The 27149-nt window shown below is 41.8% G+C and overlaps 1 protein-coding gene across 1 annotated transcript; it reads right to left on the bottom strand.

The window, feature by feature from the left end:
* Nucleotides 1–6131: 6131 nt before the first annotated feature.
* Nucleotides 6132–26942, bottom strand: MAML1 (mastermind like transcriptional coactivator 1; the record flags this gene model as incomplete). The annotated part of the gene is made up of 5 exons (XM_084268930.1): nucleotides 6132–7179; nucleotides 9277–9391; nucleotides 13213–13482; nucleotides 15822–17234; nucleotides 26574–26942. The coding sequence occupies 5 exons, from the start codon at nucleotides 26940–26942 to the stop codon at nucleotides 6188–6190; spliced, it is 3159 nt and encodes a 1052-aa protein (XP_084125056.1). The 3' UTR covers nucleotides 6132–6187.
* Nucleotides 26943–27149: the final 207 nt, after the last annotated feature.

Here is a 27149-nt window from a genome sequence, read left to right as displayed (position 1 = left end):
AAAAATGATTAACAAGCGTTACTGAATTAATGACTCAACCTCCTGCTCTTATTCCAAGTAGCGGTGTCGACCACGTGGAAGATTGTCTAGGCTTCAGCTGGAATGACTTAGTTCTCTTCCTGGATTCTGAGCATTAAGAGCATGTAGGTATTTTTTCCTATTAATTAGTACTCTTTAAGTTTCCCAAACAAGACTGCAGTCCTCCTCTAGCGCTCCATCCCTTTCTGTAGTTTTCTGGTGGCTCTGAAGGTCCACAGTACAAACCTTTTCCCTGGCTAACATACAAAATAGCAGCTCTCAGTTAGAAAATGGAAGGCAGCATAGAATGTAGTGACATGCATACCCTCAGAAACCTTCCACTGACACAAAAATCATAGCTCTGAAATGTCAAGTCTGAAAACTGGCACTGTTTTGAGCCCTGAAGAGCTTTGCTCCCCAGTTTACATAAGCAAAATATGCAGCAGTTCAACAAGTTATATCCGTAACACAGGACACAGGAAAGAGACTACTGACTTCAAAGATTTGCAAACAGAAAAGGAGGAGCAAAACATAAAGTATCATTACCAGTTAAGGCTTTCCCTCAGTTTTGATGGAGAGAGGGGTCAGGATGTGGCCGAGCCATGGCATTTCTCTCTGTGGAGTTGTACATAAATACCCAGCACAGCATCTGGACACACCATCACAACGAGAAGCGACGACTTCCTCCCAAGTAGGACGCAGCAAGTTTGCTCCTCTGGTTTGGCACTTCATTGCCTCCACATCCCATCGTGACAGCTTATCAAGTTGAAAACTTAATTCAGATATACACCTGTACACTTTAAAAAGAACAAAGCATGTGTGTAGAATAACAAAACCATCCCCTTTCTCTGCAAAACACTCCCGTGGTGTGACTTTAGAGCACCCCCAGCTGCCAGGAGACCCAGACAAAAATAGAAGTAACATAACCAGAACCATCTACTGGTGACCCCAGATTTCATCCAGGGTGTCTAACATACAAGGCAGAGGTGGGAATGTCACCAGGAGCCTAATTCTGCTTACACCATTTCAAGAAACAATCCAGGCTTCTGAAAGCACTTCCCTTAGATTTACAGCAGCCCCAGGGAAAACATTAACATCAAGGGAGAAAAATATTAAAAATCTGTTTGTGGGCAGAGGTTGGCCACAAGCTGCCCCTCGCCCCTTAAAAATCTCTGGAAAAACACACACATGCACATCACTTCACCAGGGACAGTTTGGGAAACTTCTGTTTCCTCAGCAGCACCGTGGAGGGGACAGTAAGGCCAAAGCTAACGAAGTAGTAGGTTCACAGTTCCCCCCACAGGCTAGAAGCAGGTCTGTGTTATTTATTATTATATTTAGTGCTTTATCAGCTTCTGAAGTTATGGGTCCTTCCCCAAAAGACACAACTCAAGTCTTTGCAGGGTAGGAATATACTCACAACACACCCAGGTAATCCGGGATGGGCTTTGGGAGGAAAGCTGCAGGCTCTGAGCTGCGGCCTTAAACACAACAGCGATAGAGACCAACTTTCAGGGCTTGGAGAAGGATCTTTCAATGTCTGAAGTGTAGCATAGAGGGGGCTGCTTGGAATTACAGTAACCTGTAAGATGAATAAGCCTTAGCAAGAAATGCATGTGTCACTTAGCACATTCTTTATCGATACTGCTAAATCTGTGGTTAAGGAGATTTGAGATGTTAGTTTAGAACCGAAGACAAGATTATCATCACTTAAAAGGTGCACTTGACAAACAGGAAATCCTACATAAATAACTGAATTCCTGAGCCTGCTGCAAGCAGTATGATTCACCACCAGAACGGCTTTGAAATGTTTGATTCAGAGTAATTAGTCAAGTAACAACTTGTTAAGAAGGGCATAGGAACATCCAAGCACACACAGCACTGAGGCTGGGCACAGAGGGAGCTGCAGAGCATCGCTCTACTGCTGTCCAAACCAACACACAGGGAGATGCCCACTATAGGAAGCCCATCAGTCCGGCTGGGTCTGGAACACCTGTTTCACCATTATTTGCCCCAGCTCCATGCAGGGCTTTAGCAACTGTAGTAGTGTAGAGCCAAAATCTGCACCCCAAAATCTTTGAGCAACCTTGTGTAGCTCCAGGCCTGGAGGTTCGTGGCCCTGTCTGTGGCAGGGGGGTTGGAACTCTGTGATCCTTGGGGTCCCTTCCAACCCAGACCAGTCTGTGATTCACACAGCTCGCTGCCACTGTTCCATTCCTTGCTCAGAAACTCTCACTTGCAGGACGTGTTCCTCATTGCCCAGTTTGGGGTGGGATATTTTGGTGCGATCTGCCTACATCAAACAAACATAATCTTTCTCTTTTTACAAGTCTCAAGGAAATCTGAAGCTCTCAGGGCTGGTATTTTGAGGAAATCTGGGCATATTTTTAGAACTCGGCGGTTCTGCACACACGAGTGGTTATGAACACCTTTTTCATTAACAACAACAAACCCTGCAGTCTTGTTTCCTAGCTTAAGGACAACACCTGCATTAAAAAAGTGCAGTCCAGAAACTGGGCGGAGCACAAAGCCTTGTTTTCCAAGGAAAGTTTTCCAAGGCCTCTTTATGCAGGTCTGCTCTGTTTAAATGGGCTTTCTGAAACTGTAAGAATTGCTAAGACACAGCAGAAGAATTTCAGCCTTACTCAGAGGCTGACCAAGATCGCGTGCTGGGATGAAGGGGACCACCTCACTCAGGACACCACCACTGAACGCTCTTGCTCAGCCCCCACAAATGTATGAAGTCACACCATGTACGTTTAATACACTAGCAAAATATTTATTTTATAATGATAAAACAGAAGTGAAGGATTTCTTTTTGGTGTGCACCAGTAATCGTAGTAAAAGAATAAGGGGATTAATGGACTCTTTATACATTTCAATGACAAAAATTCATAAAGGTTAGCATCAAATTCAACTGTTCTCCATTTACAAGCATAAAACTTACCATAATACCCCCCAAACACATATATAAAGAATTATAGTTTTAAAATCTATAAAAAGTAAAAAATATACAGTCAGAAGATCTAACTCTTATTCAAATCTTTAATATAAAATTGTAAACATTTATTTACACAAAGGAAATGTGTATAACAAAATTTTGAGCACCCTTTTCAATTGAATGTGGTTTTTGGAAGGCAGTGGATGTTGCACAGTGACGCTCTCACCTTTCCTACCCAACCAAAACCGCAGTTTATAAATAAAGCCATGGGCGGCTGGCTGGGGACAGTTCAGGGGAGATACAGTTATTGCTCTGAAGCTGCAGCAAATGGGAAGCCCAAGTGCATATACAGACAGCTACACGTTAACGGGCATAAAGGCAAAGCCCAGCCCTACCCATGCACCTATGTACATCTAAACCATGATTTCATTTCCATTGAACTGTTTCCACTTTGTTACAGTGATACCAAACTTTCAACAGTCTGATCACGTTATGTGGACAGGGACCAAAACCAGAACCAAGGGCTGTTTTGCTGTGTGGTTGGGGTTTCTTTTTTCCTACCAGGTTGAATGCTATTTGGATCCTGTTCACACATGAAGACCGATGGGCATTATAAGCCAGTTTCCCCTAGAATCACACTTCAATTTTAGTTCAACAGTACCATGAAAAGGCTGTCATCAAATCTAGATACCTTCCTGAACAAGCCCTCTGGTCAAGCAGGGCAATATCCACCTTCGCTTCCAGAAACAGTGGAGGGAAGAGGACATCTGCATTTTCCTGGACATTTAGCTGGATTGCCTTTTTTGGTAGTAATTATGCAAACAGCAGATGTTCTCTTCTCCAATTAAGAAATCACAACTGGATGGATTGTATTTTGACTTACTCAGAAAAATAAAAAGTCTATGTGCAAAATCTACTGGAAAAACGTAGCAGATTTCACCAAGGTAAACAGGGAAGAAAGAAAAGCTGAACCCTACTACCCTGTTATTTCTCTCAAGTGTTTGTAAGGGGGGAGAAAAAACTAGTGACATTGAAGGATGTCACCTGAAATTATGAGGTCCCAAGCAGCCCCAACAGGAAGGGAAGGCACACTGGTGCAAAGTTAACCCATAAAAAATAAAAATACAGCAAACACTCCTTCCTCTGCTAGTTTATATCTATACTCTTCTAACGACACTTACCTTGGACCGATTTTTGGTTTAACTTCACAGTAAACCAAGCTCACTAGCTCTTCTCTTAGATTGCCAGTACAAGAAAAGTTAGCATCAGTTATTTGCATCTCAACTACTTATCCTAGAAAATGTCAGAAGTGTCAACAACCAAAGTCACTAACACCTTAGTCTTCCCATCCAAAGCCAATCTTTAGGGTATCTTTTCAAAAGCTCTATGAGGGATTAAGTCTGCTTCAGTGAAGTTTTATCCACTGATCACATCTTTCACCAACAGTTCAACATGATACAACATCAGATCTGTTCAACAGAGCGTAATTCATCCACACCAGGTAAGTGTGCTGGACAAACCATGTTCCATGCATATTTGGAAAGGGTTAAAGTATTAGTGTTAAAAAAGCAGTTTTTAAAAGTGCAAATTGTCTCATAAAGGAGCTGCAGATACAGTAAAACATTTTCCTTCTTTGAAATCAATGTTATCCTTCACTTCCCTTCACCCACTCTGGAAAAAACCCTCTCTCACCATGCACCTCTGCAGTGCAGAAAACTCCTGAAGAAGCCAGTTGGTGTTGAAGGAAATTGCTTTTAAATCACAATGCTGGGTTTGGTTAGAAAGTTTACAAGGAGTTTTCAAAAAAAGTGGATTTAAAAGGGAAGAGGTATTTGTGCATTTAAAACAAAAGCTTTCAACTTTATTTTCATTTTAAAATAAAGGTTAAGGCAAGGTGGTTTGTTGATGGATAGGGATTTTTTTTTTTGGTAGAAAGTAAGGACTTTGGAACACTGACAGTTCCCATTGTGGTTTTCGTCCTTTCTGGGACTGACCTCAACATATAAGAGGTCCCCTTGGGCTGAGCTGAAGAACCAGCATCCACTCCAAGGGATAAAGAAGTAAATCCACCAGTCTATAGAAAGATTATCAAACTTGTAACCCAGTATTTAAAAACAAATAAAAGGTATTTAAAGGGGGAAACTTCCATAGTGGAGCAACCCTGATACAAGTATTCTCCCAGGCTGCCTGTGCTATTATTGCTGATAAGGACTTTTCACCTCTCAGCCAGATCTGTTTTTATCCTGAAGTGACAAAGTCTTGTGCTCATTTCATCAGTGCTAACTTTGGGGAATGAACCCATCTCCAAAGTTAGTTTTACTTTTCACAACACAGAAAACTAGATGAGCTGTCATGAAGCAAAGCCTTCATTTAAATACAACTACCTTTGGAAATAAGTTATGAAGAAACAGGTGCAAAGTAAATGGCTTTACAATTCATGTTAAACCTACTACAGTTTAAAAGTTCTCCCATAAGAAATTCCCCCTTTAAACACAGCAAGGTATAAGCCAAGAACTGTGCCTCTCTACAACAGAGTGCAAACTGCAGCTTAAAAGACTACAATCTATTAAGACGACTACCTAGACTAACTGGCCAGGTTTTAATACTTTCTTTCATCTATCACCAGCATCTAGAAATATTTACTGTGAAGTATCACTTGCTTATTGAGAGTACAGGCACATGCTTCAGCAATGGGGAAAAAGAAACAATTCAAAATGTTTTGCAAGCATACTCAGGTGCATACAGCCTCTTCTCAAATACAAAGTCAGAAGTTTGATGGACAGTACTATAACAGCATGTCAAGCTATGAACAAATAATGATTGCAAGTAATCGCTGCAGGAGACTAAGCCCTAAACACAATTTGTGCAACTATTTGCTTTCTTTCTGCACTATTTCTGTGGAATTTTTTTTATTTTTAAATAATTAAAAAAAAATAATTTTAGAACACTGCAAGTGAGATTTCTGAAAGGCTGGCTAGGACACACACAATTTTAAAATCTTTTTGACCTGTTCAAGTGTGTGACTCCTCAGAGACACCAAGGTAAAGCGCACTGTTCCCGCAGACCTGCCTGCTGCGCCCACTCCTCATTGAGAAGCAGCTCCAGTCCCTTTCCCAACCATTTACCTCTAATGCCTACAAGTCTCCTCAATGCCACAGGTTTTTTGGTCCAAGTGTTGTTTATATTCCATGAAATAATTATAAAAAAGTAGAGCCCCCCACCCCCATTTTAATGAGTTCCTAACAACTCATCCAAATCATTCATCCACTCCTCTGAAGTCCTGTTTTTCAGCAAAGAGTCTATCAGATCTGTGTCACCAGTTAAGTTCTGAAGTCCATTATTGCCTGACTGGCCGCTGTAGGCAAAAGGCAGCTCTTGACTGGTTGTCCTCACGGGGTACCCTTGACTACAGTGCAGATTACCTCTGTTGGGCATTTGCTGATTTGGATTCTGGTTGAAAGCATTCAGATCTGGAACAGTCTGGTTCATGCCAGGCAATACTTGCTGCGAGGGTACCTGCTGTTGTGTAGGTGGGTTTGTCCGCTGCTGCGCACCTAAAGATGACGACAACATCTGCCCGGAGACGGCAGCGTTCATAGAGGTCATGGGTCTGCTGGTGCTTAGGCTTACCTGAGGCATTCCTTGGGCAAACTGTTGGTTGGCCATCTTCAGATGTGTCTGCTGCATGTGGAAAGAGGAGCTGGCAGTAAACGGTCCTAAGCCACTGTTTGCCTGTGTCTGGTTGTTAATATTAGGGATACCTTGGTGTTGCCAAGATGGATTCTGAGCTCCCATAGCAGCTGGTACTCTTGCCATCTGTGGCTTAGACAAGGTTGGATTCAGTGCACTCTTATTGTGCTGCTGAGAAATACTTGAGTTTGCTAAAGTGTTCTGCCCATACCCAGCAGGAACGGCAGCACCCTGGCCCAAGCTGCCTTGTCTCTGCATCGGTGGCTGTCCATTGGCACTTTGAGTTGCGTGCTGGGGAACCATCTGGGTCATACCAGGCGCCAAGTTGTACAATCCCCCTCGCTGAATGTTTTGCATATTGGTATACTGAGTCACCCCCCGATCCTGCTGACTGGAGCCAGACTGGAGTGGGGGAACAGAACTGTGTCCGGGTCCCATCTGAATCATGTTCTGGGTCTGAGGAAACATCCGTGGACTACTGGAACTGGACTGTCCTAAATTACTGACCCCAGGCATAGCTGAAGATGACCCTGAAATACAAAGAAACATTTTGTATATTAAATACCTTGGTTCAACCAGAGCCCAGCTACGTTTGTAGACACTATAATCCAGCTGCCTTCCTATAAAGGAGCCTATGCATCCAGCACACAGGGAGCAGCACTTTTTAATTAAAGAGTGGCAACTATTGCTTCAGTTAGCACCTCCTCCTTGATCTCAGCCACACACATGACAGTGTCCTAAAAGATCTGAATACCACTTCTATGAGCTCAGCATCATCAATTTTTAAAAAAAATTAAGACTTTGAAGGTAAGACTTGTATCTCTTTGTGGCCAAAGGTATGCACACTTCTTTGAAGTGATGAACAACTTGCTAGGCTGTTACAAAAAACCAAATCATTTACTGCACACACATATTGTCAGTTTCTCTGTGCATACACTGTGTATCTCATGTCACACAACTGTAGGGTTTTCAGTCCTACGTCTTCCCAATTCCAGAAATTTCTTCTATTTTATGTAACTTTAAGAATTTTTCTTTGGTCGAGTATCTTCTTGGGTTTCTACTCACTATGAAATACTCACTATGTTAATCTGCAATGCTGCAGCAAACAAACAAAAGAGTCTTTTGTTCTTGAAAACTGAGTAAAAATGATTCTTCCTGTAGAAGAACCAGGCCCCTACTTATAGCAAAAAAAAAAAAACCACTTTGAAGTGTAATACATATAATACTCCCCACACTTCTCACTGCTGACCAAAGGAAACATACCTACACTAGTATTTTCTCTACTTTCAAACCAAAAACCTGCATAATTTTTTCATATTTTAAGATAGCTGAGGAATATTTGCTCTCCATTATTGTTAATTCAGCTTTTATGCAAATATATTGAAACAGAATTCAAATTATATTGAATTATTATCAAGAAAACACACCACAAAAGTACCGATGTTACAGGGGTGTGGGTTGGGTGTGGGAAGAGCTTTAGTGGAACATTACAGTGGAGAGGCAGTATACACACCAGGATTTAAGATGCAAAATTAGTTACAATCATTGTAACAAGGAAAAAGTCGTTTTAATAATGCCAAACATTCATTATGGCAAAAAATACTCTATTTCTAATAGGTGTAATACTGTACTTCTGTAGAAAAGTGGCAGGAGAAAAAGGTTTCAGGAGCATCCTTCAGATATTGCACTGATCACTGTGTTAACACACAGTCCTTCTGTGTTGGTATCAAGTTTTCTCTGTTAAGTAACAAAACCCCATCGTAGCTCTACTGGGCACCACAGACACACACTGGCAGAATGAAGGTATCACATTTCTATTTGCATCTTTTTCCCTTCAGTATTTACTTCTGTGGGAACACAGAGAGGAAGGAAATAAAACAAAGGGAATAAACGCTTTTTTGTACTCTAGGTTTATGAGAAAAGGGAAGTGGCTTCTCCTTGCCCTGTTAAGTAAGGATTTTTCAGGTAAGGAGATCAGTTTCTATGTTCTCTAGTTTTTCCACATTCATGAAGCGATTCCACCCTAATGGTAAAAACATCATCTATTTATCAGTGTTAATACACTGGTGACAGATCAAGCTGCCTTTCCTATAAAAAACACCCCTCACAGGACACTTAACATGTAATGATGAGAACTGCATTCCCTTGTAAAGGTAGCAGGGATAAAAATATTGGAGAATTTTAAACTCATTCTAGTAGATGAGAGAAATAATACATCACTTATCTATCACAGGCCCTCACTAAAGAAAAATATAAGCAGCAGTGATGTTAGGCTTCAGAAAAAAACTGAATCCCATTATATGAAAGTTAAACAGAATTCACAACCATACAGGGATGGAGTAGCATGAAAAGGCCTTTAGAACAATGAAAGTACTTAAGAATTTTACCCATTTCCAAAGAAATATTAAGAATCAGAAGTTTAAGTTGTCCCAAATATCTGTGACAGAGGAAGCTATTAATTTGCAACTGAATCAGAAAACAAATCTAAAAGCTTGAAGGCACAGTGACGCAGGAAGATGTTGTAATGAATTAATTAAAAGCTATCCAATCCAGGAAACTTGAAGACACCTTGTTTTTCACTCCTGTTATTTTTTTCCTGCCAGTATTTCAATTGCCAGTTTACTGACCTGTGAACTGCCCAACCTGCTGCTGGTACGGATTCTGTGTTTGATCCTGGTACTGGGGAGGTGGTCGGGTCAGATGCCGCTGCAGCTGTTGCTCTTGCTGCTGCCGCTGCTTCTCCTGGGAAAGGTCCAAAGCAACAGAATTAGAAATTAAGTCAAGCTTTTTTCCAAGGGTGACTATCTTGGGTAAAGACAAGCTACCTGCATACTTTTATGTGGAACTGGTAATTAAAGGGGCTTCTGCAGCCTCAAGTCTTTTCAGACCTTTGCCATCAAGGTTCAAACACAATTAGTTTAATCTGAAGATGGACAAGACTAGGATCTCAAAGACAACAGAACAGCAGCTAGAATAACAGGAGTTATTGCAATGCATGTCTGAAGCCTCTCAAACACTGAAAATCTGAGATGTTAGTCTTTTAATTGGTAACATAAACCACAGGGATTTTTAGCAATACTCTATGAACACACAGGGACAAAAAGAGCAAAAGCAGGTGTGGATAAAAATAATTCACACAAACTGTTTTGCTCTTGACCCCCAGATTTATTTTAGACCCCTCTCCACAAATTAAAGTACAAGTCATAAACATCAGTGTTACACAGAAAAATAAAATCTGGCCATGTAAGTATTTTCAAGTCCTTGTTTTCAATGATGAAAAAACCCAGCACAACCAAAATTCTTACATGCCACAGGTTGTATGTGCAGAAGTAAGTTCATAGCAGAAGCTATATAAGTTTTGTAATCATTGTTCAAAATCAGTTTCTTAACAATGCACCATTCAACTGAAAGAAACACTACTAATGATTGAAAATAACCTTGCCCTTTTAAAAGCCTTCCTGGTCTATGATTAAACAAGCCAATGCTCTGTAAGGAAACTTTTGAGCAACATGAAATCTAAAGCCTTGAAGGGAATGTCAAGAGTGTTATCTACACTCACTAATAGCACACTCAAATATCTCAACAGCATAACAGCCAACAGGCTGTTTATACAGTCTGAAACATCAGATCTCTTCTTCATCTCTTCTTCCACAGATGTCTTCAACCAGCCTGAAATTCTGAGATAACGAAGTAGCAATACAATGCATGACTACCTACCTATCTGAGAAGTTACCCAGAGCACAGAAGGGGACGGAGATTGCCCCAGTGCTCTTGGAAGGAAAAGACACAAGCCTCTGACGGAGGCACTAGTGCAGTGGAACGAACAGGGAGACACACATTACTACCATCCTTCTGAGATGTCTACAACAAGGAAGCTGTTGAGACATGCAGAGGAATGAAGAGGGCAGGTTGCTTGACAGAAAGGACCTGCTGCTTGTAGGACCAGTCAAACCTGAAAGAGGCTGACCATAGAAGCCAAGGAGAGATGCCACAGTTCTGAGAGAAACCAAGACCTGCAGAACTTGGTTCAGGGAAAACAACAAACAACAAAAAAGCCCCACTAAAACCCACAATTAAAAATCCACAATAGAAAGAAGATGCAGAATACCAAATCGAAAGAAACAAAACCTTTAGAGTAGCAGGGAATGGCACTGAAGCTACCTGAAACTGTAACTCTCCTGCTGAGCTGAGATCAATTGGTACAGAGATATTTCTGTAAAACTACATCCAGTAGTGGATGTGTATTCAAAGGAACAAATACCAGGTTAGAACGTTAACAAGTTCCAGCTCAACTGCCAGCACAAGGCCATGTGAAATCTAAGTCTGTTCAGCTCCAAAGCTAAGCTGCTCCTTATCTGTGATCAAAGTCCCAGTTCACTATACAAAGATGTGTAAGTTAGTTGTAGTTAACATGTTTAGCACAGGAATAAAATATTTTGTTAATACTGGTGTTTACTACAGCACCATGAGCTGGCTAAGCAGAAGCAAACACTCAAGGAAAAAAAATTTCAGTATTATTTGAAATATGCTACTCTCATCACCCCATCAATGTACCACCCTGACTGTTCAGAGGTCTGACATCAATTAGGTCCATCACTTAACTAAGAAAACCTACTGAGCCAGAGCTTTAAGAGCTCCAGTCACCACCATTCATCAGAGCTGCAGAAGTACAAGCAGGATGCCAACACCCCACATTTCTCCCCACCTTCTTTCAAACAGGACCTGCCTGTTAACATTTTTGGAGAGTAATAATTAGTAATTTTGACATTTGATATTATATACATGGCATCAAAAATGGAGTAATATACTAAAAAACTCTGTATTTCTATAAGGTTTACAGATTACAGAAATCATACAGAGAAACACTGTTCTACTGAAGATCTGGGCATTCTTTATCTTTAGTCTTTGACAGTGTATTTATTTTCACCATGATATCCCCTTACCCCAGATTTCATTTTTACTTTTACCAATGTTCATACAATTTTCTCTAACACATCACCAACCACATTCTTATGTTTTATCTACACTGGGTCAAGAACTGAAAGGACTCTGCTGTCACCTCAATCTAGTTCTGAATTTTAACATAAGTCTTTAAGTGATCCAAAAACCCACTCACTAGTTCTTGGTACAACTGTAGCACCATGATACTGCAGATTCTACTACCCTCTTCTCTTCAAAGTGGGCTCCTCAACCAAGATCTCAAATATTTTCAGTTTATAGGACACTGTATCATTTCCTTCTTAAATAAAGCTCCTGATGAACAGCTGCTGCAGTAAAAGTTGTGTTACACACACAACCATTACCTGACCTTCTTCTCACTACCTCTATTTTCCAATCTATTATTACAGTGAAAAACCTAGCAGGGTAACAGCTCCCAACTTTAGAGCTGAGAACACTGAGATTTATCACCTTCTAACAGCGCTGAAAATGAAAGAAATTACACATTCCCAACTGTTTTTAGTTGAAGGACTCCAGAGCATTTAATTTTATTTTTTTTAATTCTCAAGGAAAAAGGCATTTTATTTTCCTACCCACCCTCCCAACCACTGTTGTTCTTTTTTCCCTCACATTATCCTCAAAGACAACATTTTCCATGGCTCTGCCCTCCCCCTCACATCATGTTCAAAGACAAAACTTTTTAGCAGCACAGATCATTACTTTCCAGAAGACCTGAATACCAGATTCTCCCCAGATCTCATAAATCATCTCTGAAAATTTATCTTCCCCTTCTTCCACACCAGATACTGATAATTTCCCTGTATGCACAGTGCCAGTGCCTGGAACATGCCTGCAAGGATTCTCACAAATGCAAAAAAGCACAAATGATGGGAATTAGGCCCTTTGGGCTGATTCTCAGCTAGAAATACTTGTAAAAATGTTAAAGCTTAGGGAAAAATAAAAAATCACTTAAGGACCCATTTCCCTGAGAGAGACTAAAGCAGCTTTCAACAGGCTGATAGACAGCAGAGTTAAATTCCTTTGGCAGGGTAAGATGCAAGTTGGATGCAGAGGTCTAATTATTTTCCCAAATAAACAAGTGAAAAATGTCTTAAAATTTGACACACGAACTGCTGTGGACCTCACAGGGAAGAAACACAGAAGGCACAATGAGCTTACAGAGTCCCTTGCTCATTACTTCCCTTTGTAAAGCTTTAGAAAAAACCCATCAATGGTATCCCAACCTTGTATTGTATTTTTGCTCTGATTTCATTTGCCTTTCTTCTTTCGTAAAGAATTACTCTGTTGCTGGTATGATACCTTCTCTCCATGCAGGTATTATATTGTCTTGCATTTTCATGCTACTCAATTCTACCTGGATTATTCTTTTCATTCACCACAGCACCTTGTAACAATAGGAAAGAATAAGCCTTGACACTCGAGTGCTTTGTGTTTGGGGTGCATTTATAGAAACATAAACCACCAATTATATACCAAAGCACCTTGAAGCTTATATTCCCTGTTTTGTAATGTGATAAACTATTCAACAAGATCTCAAATGCTGTTTCAGTCCAAAGAAAATCAGTGCACAGAAGAAAAAAAAAAAGACTGTGGGCCCCTCTCACCTGCTCAGCCAGAAGATGTTGCTGCCTCTGCTCCATTAGGAATTGCTGCTTCTGTTGCTCCATGAGCAAGTGCTTCTGCTGCTGCTCCCTCTGCTTTTGCTGGTCCATCAGCATTTGGTGTTGCTTCATCACTGCTGCTTGCTGCTGATTGCTGAGATAAGGTGAGTTGCTGTGGTTACCTGCCATGGAGACATTGGGAGCCTGGGCACCCACACCAGGGCCCGGGACAGAAACGGGAACACGAGGAACATTAGGAGAAGGGTTTTGATCCTGCAGAATATTGAAGAACAGGAAGAGGTTAGCCCTCTGGAACTTACAAGCTGCATGTAGTTACACAAATGCGAACAGGCACTTTTATGGTGATGACCACAATTTGTACTGTTTTTATCATTTTACAAGATAAAAGAGACTTTCTAAACAAAAGCTTCACTGGGAAGGGAATCGGAACACATCTCTGGAAAACAGAACTGCCAATTACTGCTCATCTGTGCACTTACTATTTAATAAAAATAAGATCAGTTCCTCATATTTTGTTATATTTATGCAATAGCTTCTTCACTTGTGAATCTTCTAACAGAAAAGGCAAAGTGTCAGACAGTTTCCACTTCAGCTAATTCATGACAGCAAAAAGTCCAAACATCTATAAAGTGCCAGACAGAGAAGTGAGAATTTGGCATTAAGGTCAGAAGCTCCAGACCATTCAGGAACAGAGGCTTTAACTTCAGTCCTGAAGTCCAGCTCAAGCAGGTGAGTATAGCTCAGTGTCCTTCTGCTCAGCCAGAGGAATGGCACCAATTACCAACAGCTCTTCAAACACATCAGCCTCCGTTAACTCTGGGAGCAGATTTTCAAACACCACCTTTTAAAATTTTCATTCTACAAAACAGTTATTTAAACTCTGCCTCTTCTGTCAATATTTAATCCAGCAAGTGTTATGTCTCTGCACCTAATGTTCCTTTTTTTTTCAGTATCAGAGTATTTATTTGCAGGTGAAGGAGAAGGCACCTACCATTAAATAAAACAAGTCTTAACATACTTTCCCAGAAATCCAACACTCATCATATTCCACAGAAATAAACAGACAAGCCTTTTGTTATTAATTTTTCCTAAGTCTACTTTTTTTGGACATTGGAACTTGGGATAAGCAAAAATAACAGGGAATGTTTATAATCAAGATTTGATACTCTGCTCTTTGTACCAGCAAATCCATTTGAATTTTGACAATTTTTATAATTTTAAGCACAGTTCAGCCTCATATTTAGTTACACAAATACGACTTTCAATTTATGTGCTCAGTTGTTGGTTCTCACCCTTTGAAGTTTCGTAAGAAATCACAAGCCAAACACAAGCAATGCTGTGCTAAGTTGTTCTGTGTGCAAGCTTTGGGGGAACTCTGCAGAAGCATTCATCAGTACTTCTGTTACTTCAGTGGAATTGTGGCAGTGCAGACACAAGGCCACCCTCATGGGGGTTTGTTTAGTGAAGGGGAGATGGACACACCCCATGATCTCTACCTTTCCCCTTCCTCCATCAAAACGTTGATAGACTGTTACCTCTGCTGAAGAGATGAAGCTTTTTTGTGCCTTGTGAAGCACACGTTGCTCTCAGATTTTTCTTTGTACATTGGTGTGGTCTTTATCACAGAGTAATCAGAACTTTTTCAGAGGCTTTTTGTTTTGTTGAGATAATATATGGCTAGAGGTGGATCTCCAACAGCTTTTGCTAGGGGAGCTTTAATCTTTATAACAAAGACCTTTTCTCTCAACAAACCTCTAGTATGTGCATTGCAGGCAGGTTACAGAATCCAAACAATACCTCCATCTACTACATAAATTTTCACCTGCAGCATTACCTGTAGTATCAGTTATAGATAATACTGCAAAGAAGCACCATCTGGAATTTTCCTTTACAGAAAAACCTGAAGCACATTGCTTCAAGCAGACAAATGTTACTATTATTCATTCTTGAAATTTTCCCTCCTATCCCATGCTTCCCCAGTCCCTGGAGACTTCACCAATAACAAATTCTTACATTTGAAAAGCCCCAAGAACACCCAAGAAATGAGGAATGCAGCCCCCACTTCCATCTCTCTTCAGAAAAAGCAGCAACCAAAGGCATGTCTTTTTATAGGAAGCCAACTCTGCCACAAGTACAGACTAAAAACAAGGTAAAGAAATCAAAGCTTCTTTGAGAACACTGTTTAACACCACAGATTCATACGAGTTATTTTAGGCAAAAGTTTACAAAGCATCTATTTATCTTTGTAAGTAGAAGCTTCTATGAAGTGACATAATTTGATGCCCACACAGTGTATTAAGCTGGAAATCACACTGCCACATGACCTAGCACCAAGCATTAAAAACTGTCCCCAGCTGAAAAAGCAAGTTCTTGATTCCTGTCTCAGCTTACTGCATATCACAATTTTCTTCTTTAAAATCATGCAGTAACCGTTTTGTACTGATTACCTGGTATTGCTGTTCTCAGAGCAGCTTTGATTTCTTTACCTTGTTTTTAGTCTGTACTTGTGTCAGACTTGTCTTAAATATCTAACAGCCTCTTGCAAAACCTTAAAACTACTGAACAAAGGTAACAAACCCCAGAACATTCACCTGACTGTGCGGCAGTCTGTATGCAATGTTTCCAGACTTGGGTTTCAAGAGGATCATCCCATTTTGGTCATCACTCACGTGAGACAGTGGTGCCTGCTGGCGCTGTTGTATGTATGCCAACATGGGAGTCTTGTTCTGACCAGGTACTGTAACCCCCTGTTCACATTCTGCTTTGTAATGTGAAAGAGGTTTGGTGTTCCCATAGTCTAGCATAGAGCCTTGACTGTTCACAGGGTTCTGGTTCAAGCTGTTTTGCTGATGACCCAAAATGTTCACATGGTAATTGCCTCCAGCTCTTGGTGAGCTTTTATTTCCCATATTAGGCATCATGAGTTTCTGATTGTTGAAGTCTGACTGGTAAACCGATGGGCTGGTGGGATTTTCCATGGAATATGGGACTGCCAGTGGACTATGAGAAGGCCCAGACTGTTGCCACGTAGACATCTGATTCGTTTGGTGGACTTGTGAAGCTTGTTGCTGGTTCTGCAACATCTGGTCTCTCTTCTGCTTGGCAGCAATCTGCTGAAGTTGATGAGCAGAAGACATTTCTTTGGCACTTCCTGCACCCTTCCCAGGTAACAACACATTGGGGAGAGGCCTCTGGACGTTCTGAGAGTGGTTTGATGCCTGCATCATGGGCTGATTAGGATTTTCAGTCATTGACTGATTGGAAGGCTGAAACAAAGCCTGAGAACTACCAACCGCCGGGGAAGCGGCACTTACAGGTACAGAGGCAGCACCAATAAATGCTGGACCCGAAGAAGTGGATCTAACCTGGGGAGACCCCATCTGTTCCTGTTCAAAGGGTGCTGGGGAAAACTCAGTCTTTATGTTAATATCTTGTGGCAATGGGGTCTGTGCAGCTGAATTTGAAGAATCTGCATCTTTTTTCTCTTCAAAGTCTTCATTAAAGAGATCCTTCATGTCTTCATCGGGCACCGATCTATTGAGCTCCTCAATAAGTTCCTTCCATTCCTGCTCATTAAGATTAAGATCAGGCATCAAGTTATTCTGAGATATAGAACCCCCTGCTCCAGCGATCATACATGGAAGATCATCTACAGGCTCCTGCTTCAGCTCTTTATTCAAACTCAGAGGAAATGAGTCATCAGCATCACCACCTCCATTCATCTGCAGACTGGAATCTGGAAGACACTTCTTGCTGATGCCATCTAGCCCCATGGGATGTTTTCCATTAAGCTGTAAGGTATCTCCACTGCCAGATTTCTTGTCAAGATGATGGAGTGGAGACACAGGGGGCATTCCATTGGAAGAACCACTCACTCCACCAAGACCATCATCACGACGCAGTTTCTTGGACACAGAAAATACATCACCATAGCCATTCTGCTGGTCTCCATTCTGAGGGGAAGCAGCACTATCAAGCTTTCTTTTCACAGTCTCATGAAGCTGCTGAAAAAAAAAAAAAAGAAGGTTTTAGTTATTTACTTTTATGTTTCATAAATTAGGATTTTTCTTTCTTACTAGAACATTGTGGAGCTCCAAATAAAAAGCATTAGGAAAAAAATTCTTTTAAAAATGTTACATCTTTGCTTTGATAAGATTTGTTTTACAAGCCATCCCACCAGATGACTTCCTTAAAATGATCTTAGGGTAAACTATCAAAACTATGTACCGTGTCAAACAGAGCCCCTTCCTTCAAACAAAACCAAAAGCTGCCATATACTTAGAGAACAACAAAAATACCTAAGAAATAGCTGTGAACTGGATTATATTATGATTTTTTTAAAACAAAAAATATTGAAGAACGTTAAGGTGCAAATTTTAGATGAGAATAAATCACTTATTTCATCTGGCCCACGTACATACAGAACACCCATTCTGTAAGACTGCTTTATAAAGCAATCTCACATCGAAATATTCGGAGAAAGAGAGAATCATTTCTCTTGTGATTATAATTTTTAGAGAAGAACTATGTATATGGATTTTGCACCCAACTGCAATTTTGGCACTGAAGCAAAACCAGTCTGTCACTAAGCGACCACTGTTTCACTGCTAGCACAGCAGAGCAAGTTCATTCCTTTTCTTCTTTCTCCTAGAGCATCTGCCAGCTGCTGCTCTCTGACCACCGGAGCACCAACCAGCTCAAACAGTTGGCTTATCGTAGCTAGTGAAAGGACACATTCTTTTTCTTGTAGTGCCACCTAGAAGCAATCGGAGAGTATAGCAACAGCTTTACAACCAGAGCTTTGAGAGCCTTTGTTCAACTTCTCTTTCCTGGTAGCAATTTAAATAGAATAGAATTTAAAGTTCTTTCTAGTGCCCTTAAGAACAGCTGAAGACGAAATTAACGCACACATCAAAGACAACTACAAGATTCTCCTTCCCTCAGGTGCATTCTGGAAAATAAAAAGTTGTGCTCTGCTTGGGCTGGAATCACTACACCAGCAGAGCCAAAGCTGTGGGGCAGATTCCCTGCTCAAACAGAGCAGTGAGGGAAAGGAAGCTCTCATCAGCTCCCCTGACCTGTACGAGGCACCTTTGTACATCTCAGCAGGACACATGAGGAGAATCTGCACAAAAAGCCACTCAGCTGAAGCATGGTTCACTGAACAGCAGTTCTGCCTGATGGCTGAGCAGCAGCTCATCACACAAACCTCAAGACAAGTCTGCTTATTTTAATATTACAGTCTCCACGGTGCAGTCCAGTAACCCCTGGGGAAAACCGTCTCAGCCAGGAACAAACGGGGAAACCTCAAGATCTCAGCACTCAAGCAAGAAGTTGGATGTAGAGCCAGCATAAATTATCAGAAGAATTTTACAGCACTTGCCTGGGCAACAGCATTCTTTGATTTAAGGACAGAAGGACTGGTTCACAGTTAATTGTTGAATTTTTTTTTTTAAGCAGTCTACAGTTAGCTGATCTTCAGGAAAAAAACCCACCCAAACACAAAGCACTATTTGTTTAATGCTTGCATAAGTAGCAGCATATTCTTATTTTTATCTGAGGGATAAACTGCAGCTTCCCAGGAGACTATGATCTTCTGGACAGGTCATGAAAATAGCAGGAGAAGAGAAAAATCAGCAGCAGACCTAGTAAGATGAGTTGAGGTGTACATTTGGAGAGTAGGATGGAACTTCTTAATTTGAACATTAGGTCTACAGCTTGGAGTAGCAAATCTAGAGTGAATTTTTCAAATGCTAACTTGAAAGAATAATGGAAATTATTATTGCCTGTTAAAGGCAAAACCACAGTAAGCAAGGAAGCCTCAACTCAGTCACAACATTTGGCTTTCAGCAAGTTCCCCCCTTTGTTTACTTAATACTCCAACTGGGAAAACTGAAGCTCAAGGTGGATGAGTAACTTGCCCAAGGTCATATGATGAGTCAATCACTCAAAGTCTGGGAACAGATCCTCCTTAATTCTAACTCATTAGGAAAAAAAACACACTCCCCGAAAACTGACACACAAAGAATAACAGTTTTGAACACTGAACATATTCTTCTCATAGCTGAAGCTAATTTCTACAGTAAAACAGAATACATGCCCATCGGGGCCACTGCTGTAACTGCACACAGGCTGCAAAACCTGCTGGGTTGCTGGAGAAATATTCCAGAAGTTAATCTGTCCTCAGGTCTTTGCTACCGTACTACAGAATTAGACTAGTTAGCTGCAAATATTGCTAAGATTAAATTAGCCATGCTTAAAAGCTACACTTACTGAAGTCTACTGAAAGATACAGACCTCTAATATCCATCACAGGTTCTTTCTGTCAATAAAACCACTTAAGAGCTTTCACATCTACATGGATTTTAACAGTCACAACACTCAGGTGAGATCTTGACCAAGTTCTCTTAAAACTATACTCTTTTGTCAAAAAGAATAATAAATTCACTAATGAAGTAAAATTTGCTTCCAGCCTTGCTTCACCTCAGCTAAATCTAAGATTATTTGAAAGATACCCTACCTGTACATGACAGCCAACGATGCCGAGGAAACAAGAAAATCTGCTTCTCTCTATCCATATCAGAAAAGACTGAGCCCAGTTTATAACCAGGATACTTAACTGCTGAGTTTTAGAAGGTATTCACCAACAGCACTTGCATTTTTGTTCAGTTTTCACATTAAAAAGAGCCAAAAGCATACCTGGATGTTGCGGCAGTAAGTCTACACTGAGATTTGTGCTACTATAGTTAGCTACCTACAACACAGCCAGCTAACTAGTAATACCGTTCCATTTTCTATCTCCTTTCCTCTCTCAAGACAGTGCTATACAAATTTGTTGGAGTTAAAAGTTACAGGTTGCTTTTCCTCTGCCATTAGAAATATATCCTCATGTTTTCTATTTATGCATGTTTAATTTTGAGTAACAGAACCTGAAATTCTCACACCACAGACATCAGTGAAAATACTCTGCAAATAACGCAACTTTCTCTTGTGAAATTCCTTCCTTACATGCATTTCTTTCTTGCATACTATCTCAGCTCTCGATTTCCCAACAGAAAAAAAAATATTAAGTTCCCTCTTCTCCAAATTGTCTGTCTCTATCCAAATAACCTGATTTGGGAAGGGAGAGGGAAAGGACGAGTAATGAGCATGTGAGACATGTCAGACTACAAGCTATCTACATATCAAGCTACCCCAAAACAGAGCTCTCGAGGCAAGAAAAACCTGTTCTCTTCTGCAAAAATGAAAGAAACAAGAAAAAAAGAGGAAAAAAAAGAAGCACTGATGAAGTAAGGATTGTTTGCTGCTCGCTAAGAAAACTTCTTCAGCTTTAACTTTCCACTATGTGCTGGTTTTGGCAGAACTATCATTCTGTAAGGCACAATGGCCCTCTGGCATGCTGGCCATGGTTTCCTTAGCAGAATCAATCACTTTTATAATACATGAGCCAATCCTTTCCATTGTCACAAGATCAGATACAGACATGTATTTCCATTTTCTCAGCCTACTCAACTCCCCAACAAAAGATCACCGAATCTCAGATTATATGGAGTTGGAAGGGACCCACATAAGGATCATCGAGTCCAACTCCCAGTTGGAGATAAACCTCCAAAATCACTCTTATTTAGCCTTGCCTAAAACTATTATCCCTAAAGCATTTATCCAAAGTATTTAAACTGATAAAGGAACAGTGCAAAGGTGGGATGTAAGCAGGCCTCATTCCTTTTGCCCAAGACAGGACTTGTGCTTCTCAAGGAGGCACTGAAGGGCCATAGGCCGCACTTCCTCCACATCACATCATCAAGGCTGCCTCTATTCACATGAGCAAAATAAGGCAATGCTGAACATGATGATAAATGCACTTATTAAACACACGTGCCAGTCAGGCTGCAACTATGGATTCCTCATATGAGGCCTCCATAACTGATAAAACCCTGGTGTGATCCATCACAACACAAGCAGCTTCTGCTCATACAATTCACAGTACATACACACTATACCAGACTAGGACACAGGACAGCGATGCCAGGAATGGATATAAGTCCAGTCAAACAACAAGGCTTCCATCAGAAAACAGACAGCACAAATAATTTTGATAAGTTATATTCAATCTCTGTCTTAAACCCACCAGTTCTACCACAGTGATGCTCAGCCACACTGCGGTCTTACTGCAGGAGCAAGACTTCATAAACTGTCCACAAACTATGAGGGAAGCTCAACAAGAAGAAACCAAAAAGCTTTAAAACTTCATCTAGAGCTTTTCTCTTAGCACTGGCAGAGTTCAAAACTTCTGAGTCCCATGCAGGGCTCTCTTCCTGCCTGGGTGGGAAAGGGGCATGAATTCATGCTGATCAGAGCTGTGTCACTAAGTTGTCCTGGGTTTTTTTTTTTGGGGGGGGGGGGGGGGGGGGGGGGAAGGTTAATAGAAAAAGATTATTCCAGGAATCAAAATATCAGTCTGAAACACCCAATACCTGAAACCAGTTTTAGATAATAATCCGAAACCAATGACATTTCAATGAGTTAGAATTTACAAGCACGAAAGTTTTGTTCATACTGTTCACTCAAAGCAGGAAACCCTTCCCAGTGCAGAAGTTTTAAACTGAAGACAGTCAATTAAACTACAGTTATTTGTTATACTTTGAGTCCTGTAATTGAAGACAGTAAGTGTATATATATATAATAGGAACTGTATACAAGTTACTTTTATTTTTTTTGGAAAAAAAATAAGAACCTGCTGAACATGGCAGAAACAAAACTTCAGAAACACCTTTTTCTTACACTGTGCCTTATAGGCTCCATGTAACTTTCTTCTCCAGTTTTTTTAAAGCATCTGTTGCAGAGATTAATATATTCTTACAGGATTCAGTAGAGGGGTTTTATTGTGTGTGCTCTGTTTGGAGTAAGTTTACCCTTTCAGTCTCAGGTCTGCAAGAATTTGTGATGAAATATCAGCAAGAGAAACACAAAGCTGGTCATTTTCAAAGAAGAGACGCTACAAACATAGTAAGAGATGCTAGAAACAGAACAGAATCTAGTACCAATATGCCTCCTAGCTAGATACCAGCATTCTCACCTAGAAAGGGAAACCATAATAGAATATATCCAGCTTTCTGCCATGGAAGCAGCAGTATTGCAGCACAGAGCTTACAGTCGGTCCTCTAGAGACACAGATTCCCCTCTCCTGTCTGGCCAAGGACAGGAGCAACAAAGATGGAAACCTTAAGCTGGAACAACAGCGCAAATACCAGAAACCATAGCACATGATTTTTGGATAGAAAACATAACATTTTGACTACACGACATAGGAAGAACTCCTTGTTTACTGTGTACCTACCCACAGCTTCCAAAGCTGCACACCCCTGCAAGGAAAGTGTTTTATTACCCAATGTGTTTCTGCATTCCACTGGGTTGTCAGAACCAAACTGCTGAACTAGTTTTTAATTTGGACTTTTACTTTAATTCCAGAAGACTTTTGTATTTGGGTGACTGCCTGCTGGAGTGAAGAAGGGCTGTGGATATGCAGGTCTATAAATATCCCAAGCCTGCATTAGTCACAAGGGGCAGCTTCTGCTACAGGAATTGTTCTGCTGAATCAAAAAAAAACTGCTGTGCCTTCAGCTGCGATGCCGGATCCTCCACCTCACTTGAACTTAAACAGCAGGAGCAGCAGATCAGTCACTCCCAGATCCTTACCATTTAGGAAGCATCTCTGCATATCTAACTAATCTAGTACGGGAAACGTTTCAAACATACAACAATACCTCACAAAGAATTAAAAGGAGACAAAGAAAAACCTGTCTGAGTTGTTGGGCAACAAACTATCAGACTTGTCAGCAAAAACAAACAGTGGTGGCAAGACTACACTGTGCTGTAGTTATGTATAAATAACATGGAAATGATTTGCTATTTTTGTGGTAAAACATAATTTCATAACTTAACACCCCTAATACCACAGCTTACACAAAAAGGAGGTCTTCTGAATTGTTACTGTACCAACCTGAGCTTCGTTAGCAGAATGCTATTAATGCTCTTCAGAACAATCCAGGCAACCTATTCCCTTTCATTTCTTACTTTAGGTCTTTTCAACCAAGAAACATTGCATCGCTCTCCCTACATTCATTTTTAAACTTTTCAACTTGGTGCCTTTGCTTAAATTAGAACTTACCTATTACTAATGGAACAGCATCTCTTGCTCCCAGAGAAATGCTGGTCTGCTCTTCAGCTACAACACACAGCATCCCCAAGGCTGATTAGACCTTCTCTACCCATTCCAGAAATACTCTTTGTGGTTTTGTGGCAATCCTAGACAAAGCAAACCATCTGCACAACTGCTCTCAGGTGGGGAAAAAAAAAACCCCAACAAAGCAGTGAGAAACAGGGAGCAGTTCTCCTTCCATGAGACCACATCATAAAACAAGGAGTGGAGATGAAAATTCAGATCTTGCCATTCTCCTCATTCCTGTGTCAACGAGACACTTTCTGTTCAGCTCTGTGATAGCCTATCAGAGAAAGACAATGAAGCCAATCCTACTGCAGAGAATCCAGACAGTGCTTTCAGAACGAACTTTCTCCATTCAGAAGCTGGCAAAGAGGAAAAAACGTTCTAGGGGACAAGTCCTGTCTCTTCCCAACTGTCCTTTCTCCCAAATGAGTAACACAACAGACAGTACATTATCCAAACACTAAACATCACCTACTCTGAACATAATCTTAACAGCACCATTTGAAACATCAGAAATGTGAAGTAAATGTCAATGTTTGTATTTCCCATTGAATAGTAGTCTGGGCTTTTTTTTTTTTTAAAGGAGGCTAATAAAAACGAAAAAAATCATACAAGACTTGAAGAAGGAAGTGGTGGTGCTATGTTGCTCCCCGTGAGTATTTTGAATTTGCAGAAGATGCTCTGAAGTACAGCACCTGGGAGCACACACATAGCCCACACACACTCGTGGCAGTGCAGCTTCACGTCCTGCTATTCACAAGCCCTCAGATGCAAGATCACAAACCCTCCACCTTCACGAGTCGCTTTCTCTTTGAAGGATCATTAACTTTCAACACAAAAGTACCAGTTTCCAAGAGAAAATTCACATACAGCTTTCAGAGAGCTCTCTGGACCATAACAGCAGTGATGAAGCATGTTTCACTGATCTAGCAGCACTCTTAAAATATGCTGGACAGAGTCCTTTTAAAACAAGGTAATTTTTGTGTAATCCAAAGTTTATTGAATATTGTAAAGCAAACCCAAGTCCTTGCTGTACAGAGCACACGCTTGGTCTTGATAACAGCTACATGATCACTAAAGGTAAAATACCAACCTAGAGAGGGGCATTTCACACCAAAGGAATGAAACTAGCAGCAGAGGGGTTTTTCTTGGGTATTGTTTTTTTCAAAACTCCAATTACTAAGCAAACCAACTTTATACCCTAGTAACGAGGTGATGAATCAGCAGCTGCAATTAAGCTTACAGTCATATAACCTAGGAAGGAAACAGCAGGCCAGCACAAGGAAGAGTCATTCATACACTAAAACCCTCTTCTGTTGTGTAAATTGGCCACTGGCAGCAGCTTCCTGTACAAGAAGGGCTTCCCCAGATGTACAGTGTATTTCAGAACCTCACTGCTGCTGAGAGTCCTCATTATAATGGATGCTAATTAGATCAAATCCACATCCACAGCAATTTAGAAGAAACAACACCAATTAATTAAAGACTTCTTTCTTTTAGAAGATCAATATGAAGATGTGTGGTGGCAGTTTAAGCAACAGGATTTAACGTGCTAAAGAGCTCTGTAACAAAAATACACACTATTAATGGATAGAGCCCCATATGTGAAACGCCTTAGAGGCCAGGCAGGAAATAGAAATCCCACCCAGTCTTTAGATAATAAAATACAAGTTTGAGTCATTTTTGTCCTGACACAGGTTTACATTCAAGATCACTCTACTAAACAACTGCTACCCAATTTTACAGAATGACTGTCAGGGATGCACAAGGTTTTCTCCCTTAAGTACCCTTCTTCAACAACCATCTGAAGTGCTCTAATTGTGTCACACATCTTAGTCTTCAGAAAAGTCACCAAGTCCTAGATTCTCCTGTCTGTCAGCAAGAATAGAAACAATCCAGCTGAGTAAGAGCCTCAGTTTATCTTGTAAATACTACAAACTGCACATATGCTTCCTAGTGCTAGTTACATTAAAAATGACTTTGCCCCACATTTCAGTGTTCCACATTGTGTCCAGCTGTACTCAAGTATACAGTAAGTTCTATTATGACTCTATTTTAAGATCTGTAATTAAATGAGGTCCAAGGCAGCAGAGAATTACATCCTTCTTCCCTTCTAACCTGATCAACCACACAGACCATCTTAAAAATGTGATTAAATCTCTATATAAAACTGGAAATGTCTTGGGTTAATCCAGTATCCCCTGTTAAAGGCACTCTGAACAGTGCTGTATCGTTTTCACGCAGGCCACCATTTAGAAATACCTGGTTTTAAGACAGACAGGAATTAAGATAGGCAGCCTTTAAGAGGTTATCCTACTAACCTACATTACTGACACATTAGTGCATAGCAGTATCTTTAAAGGTCTCCGAGTAAGTTAAGCAACAGCTATCTTGATATACAAACAGGGCTGCATGAATATATCCTGACAACCAGAAATGCTAGAGAAGCCAGAGAAACATTAAGATTTTGAGCTAAGCCAGTTTTTAATGGGTGGAGTGGGATTCCCATAGTGTTCACACCCACTGGAGTGAGTGGCAAACAAGCAGCTGCTTTTCCACTGAAACTCCTTCCAATATGCACCAGAATTGACAAACTGTCTTAAAAATTCCCCCGCGGTAACCATCACCTCCTCATCGACCCCTCTAAACCCTGACAACCTAAATTAGAGGCACAAACAACAAAAGCCATCCGAAGCCACCACAGCGTTAACGCTCCCCCGACACTTTCCACGGGGATATTTTATGTGAATTACCCAGAAACGTAATTCACGACCGCTCCTCTACATGACCGTGAGCCTCCCGGGCGCCCAGCCCCTACATCTGCCTCAGCACGGCAGCGGTTTTCACGGGCTCTTCCAGCACGAAACCGTGCGAGAAAATAAAACATCCCTTACCAGCTGTAAAGCCGTAACGGGGCAGAGACACCAGCACTCTGCAAAGCGACAGCGACCTCAGCCCTCCCACCACACGCCATCGCACCAACCCTGAGAGCTTCTTCTCCTTCCCCCATCCGGTGCCAGCTCCAGAGGGGAGGTCACGGTGCCAGCCGGGCACGACCGCACCGACCGCCGGCTCCTTCCACCCCCAGCCCCCGACCGGGAACGGGCCGGCCCCTTACCGCGATCAACGTGCTGCTGCGGCCGTGCTGCTCGCCGCTCGCCGTCTCGGCGTCCAGGCCGTTGGCTCCGGTCCTGTCGGCGCTTCCCGCGACGGCGGCGGCCGGCGGAGGGGGAGCGGGCGGCGGCGGCGCCGGGGGAGGCTGCCGGTGCTTGCCGGCCCGCTTGGCCTTGGCCTGCAGGCAGCGCTGGTGCAGGGCGAAGGTTTGCTGGCGCTCCAGCTCCAGGCGCTCCGGAGACACGGCATCGTAGCGGGACTCGCAGGCGCTGTGGTGCCGCCGGCAGAGCTCGATACGCCGGCGGAGCCGCTCCATCACCGCGCTGTGCCGCGGCACCACGAACTCCGCCATGGGGCAGGGGGGCAGCACCATGGACCGGAGAGAGAGGGGGGCGGCCGCCGCCGTTCACCGGTTCCTCGCACCGGCCCCCGCCATGGCGGGGGCTCCCCCGCTCGGGCCTTCCCCGGCCTCCGCCTGCTCCTCCCCCTCTCCCGCGGGCCTTACCTGGGCTCCCCGCCGGGCTCGCCCCCACCCCGGTCCCTCCTCCCGGCCCGGCGCCCGCTCCGCTCCCCCACTTCC

The sequence above is a fragment of the Gallinula chloropus genome (assembly GCF_964237585.1).
Source record: "Gallinula chloropus genome assembly, chromosome: 10".
In the NCBI taxonomy this organism is placed as follows: domain Eukaryota; kingdom Metazoa; phylum Chordata; class Aves; order Gruiformes; family Rallidae; genus Gallinula; species Gallinula chloropus.
The sequence above is the reverse complement of the archived record's forward strand: the minus strand, read 5'-3'. Positions and strand labels throughout refer to the sequence as shown.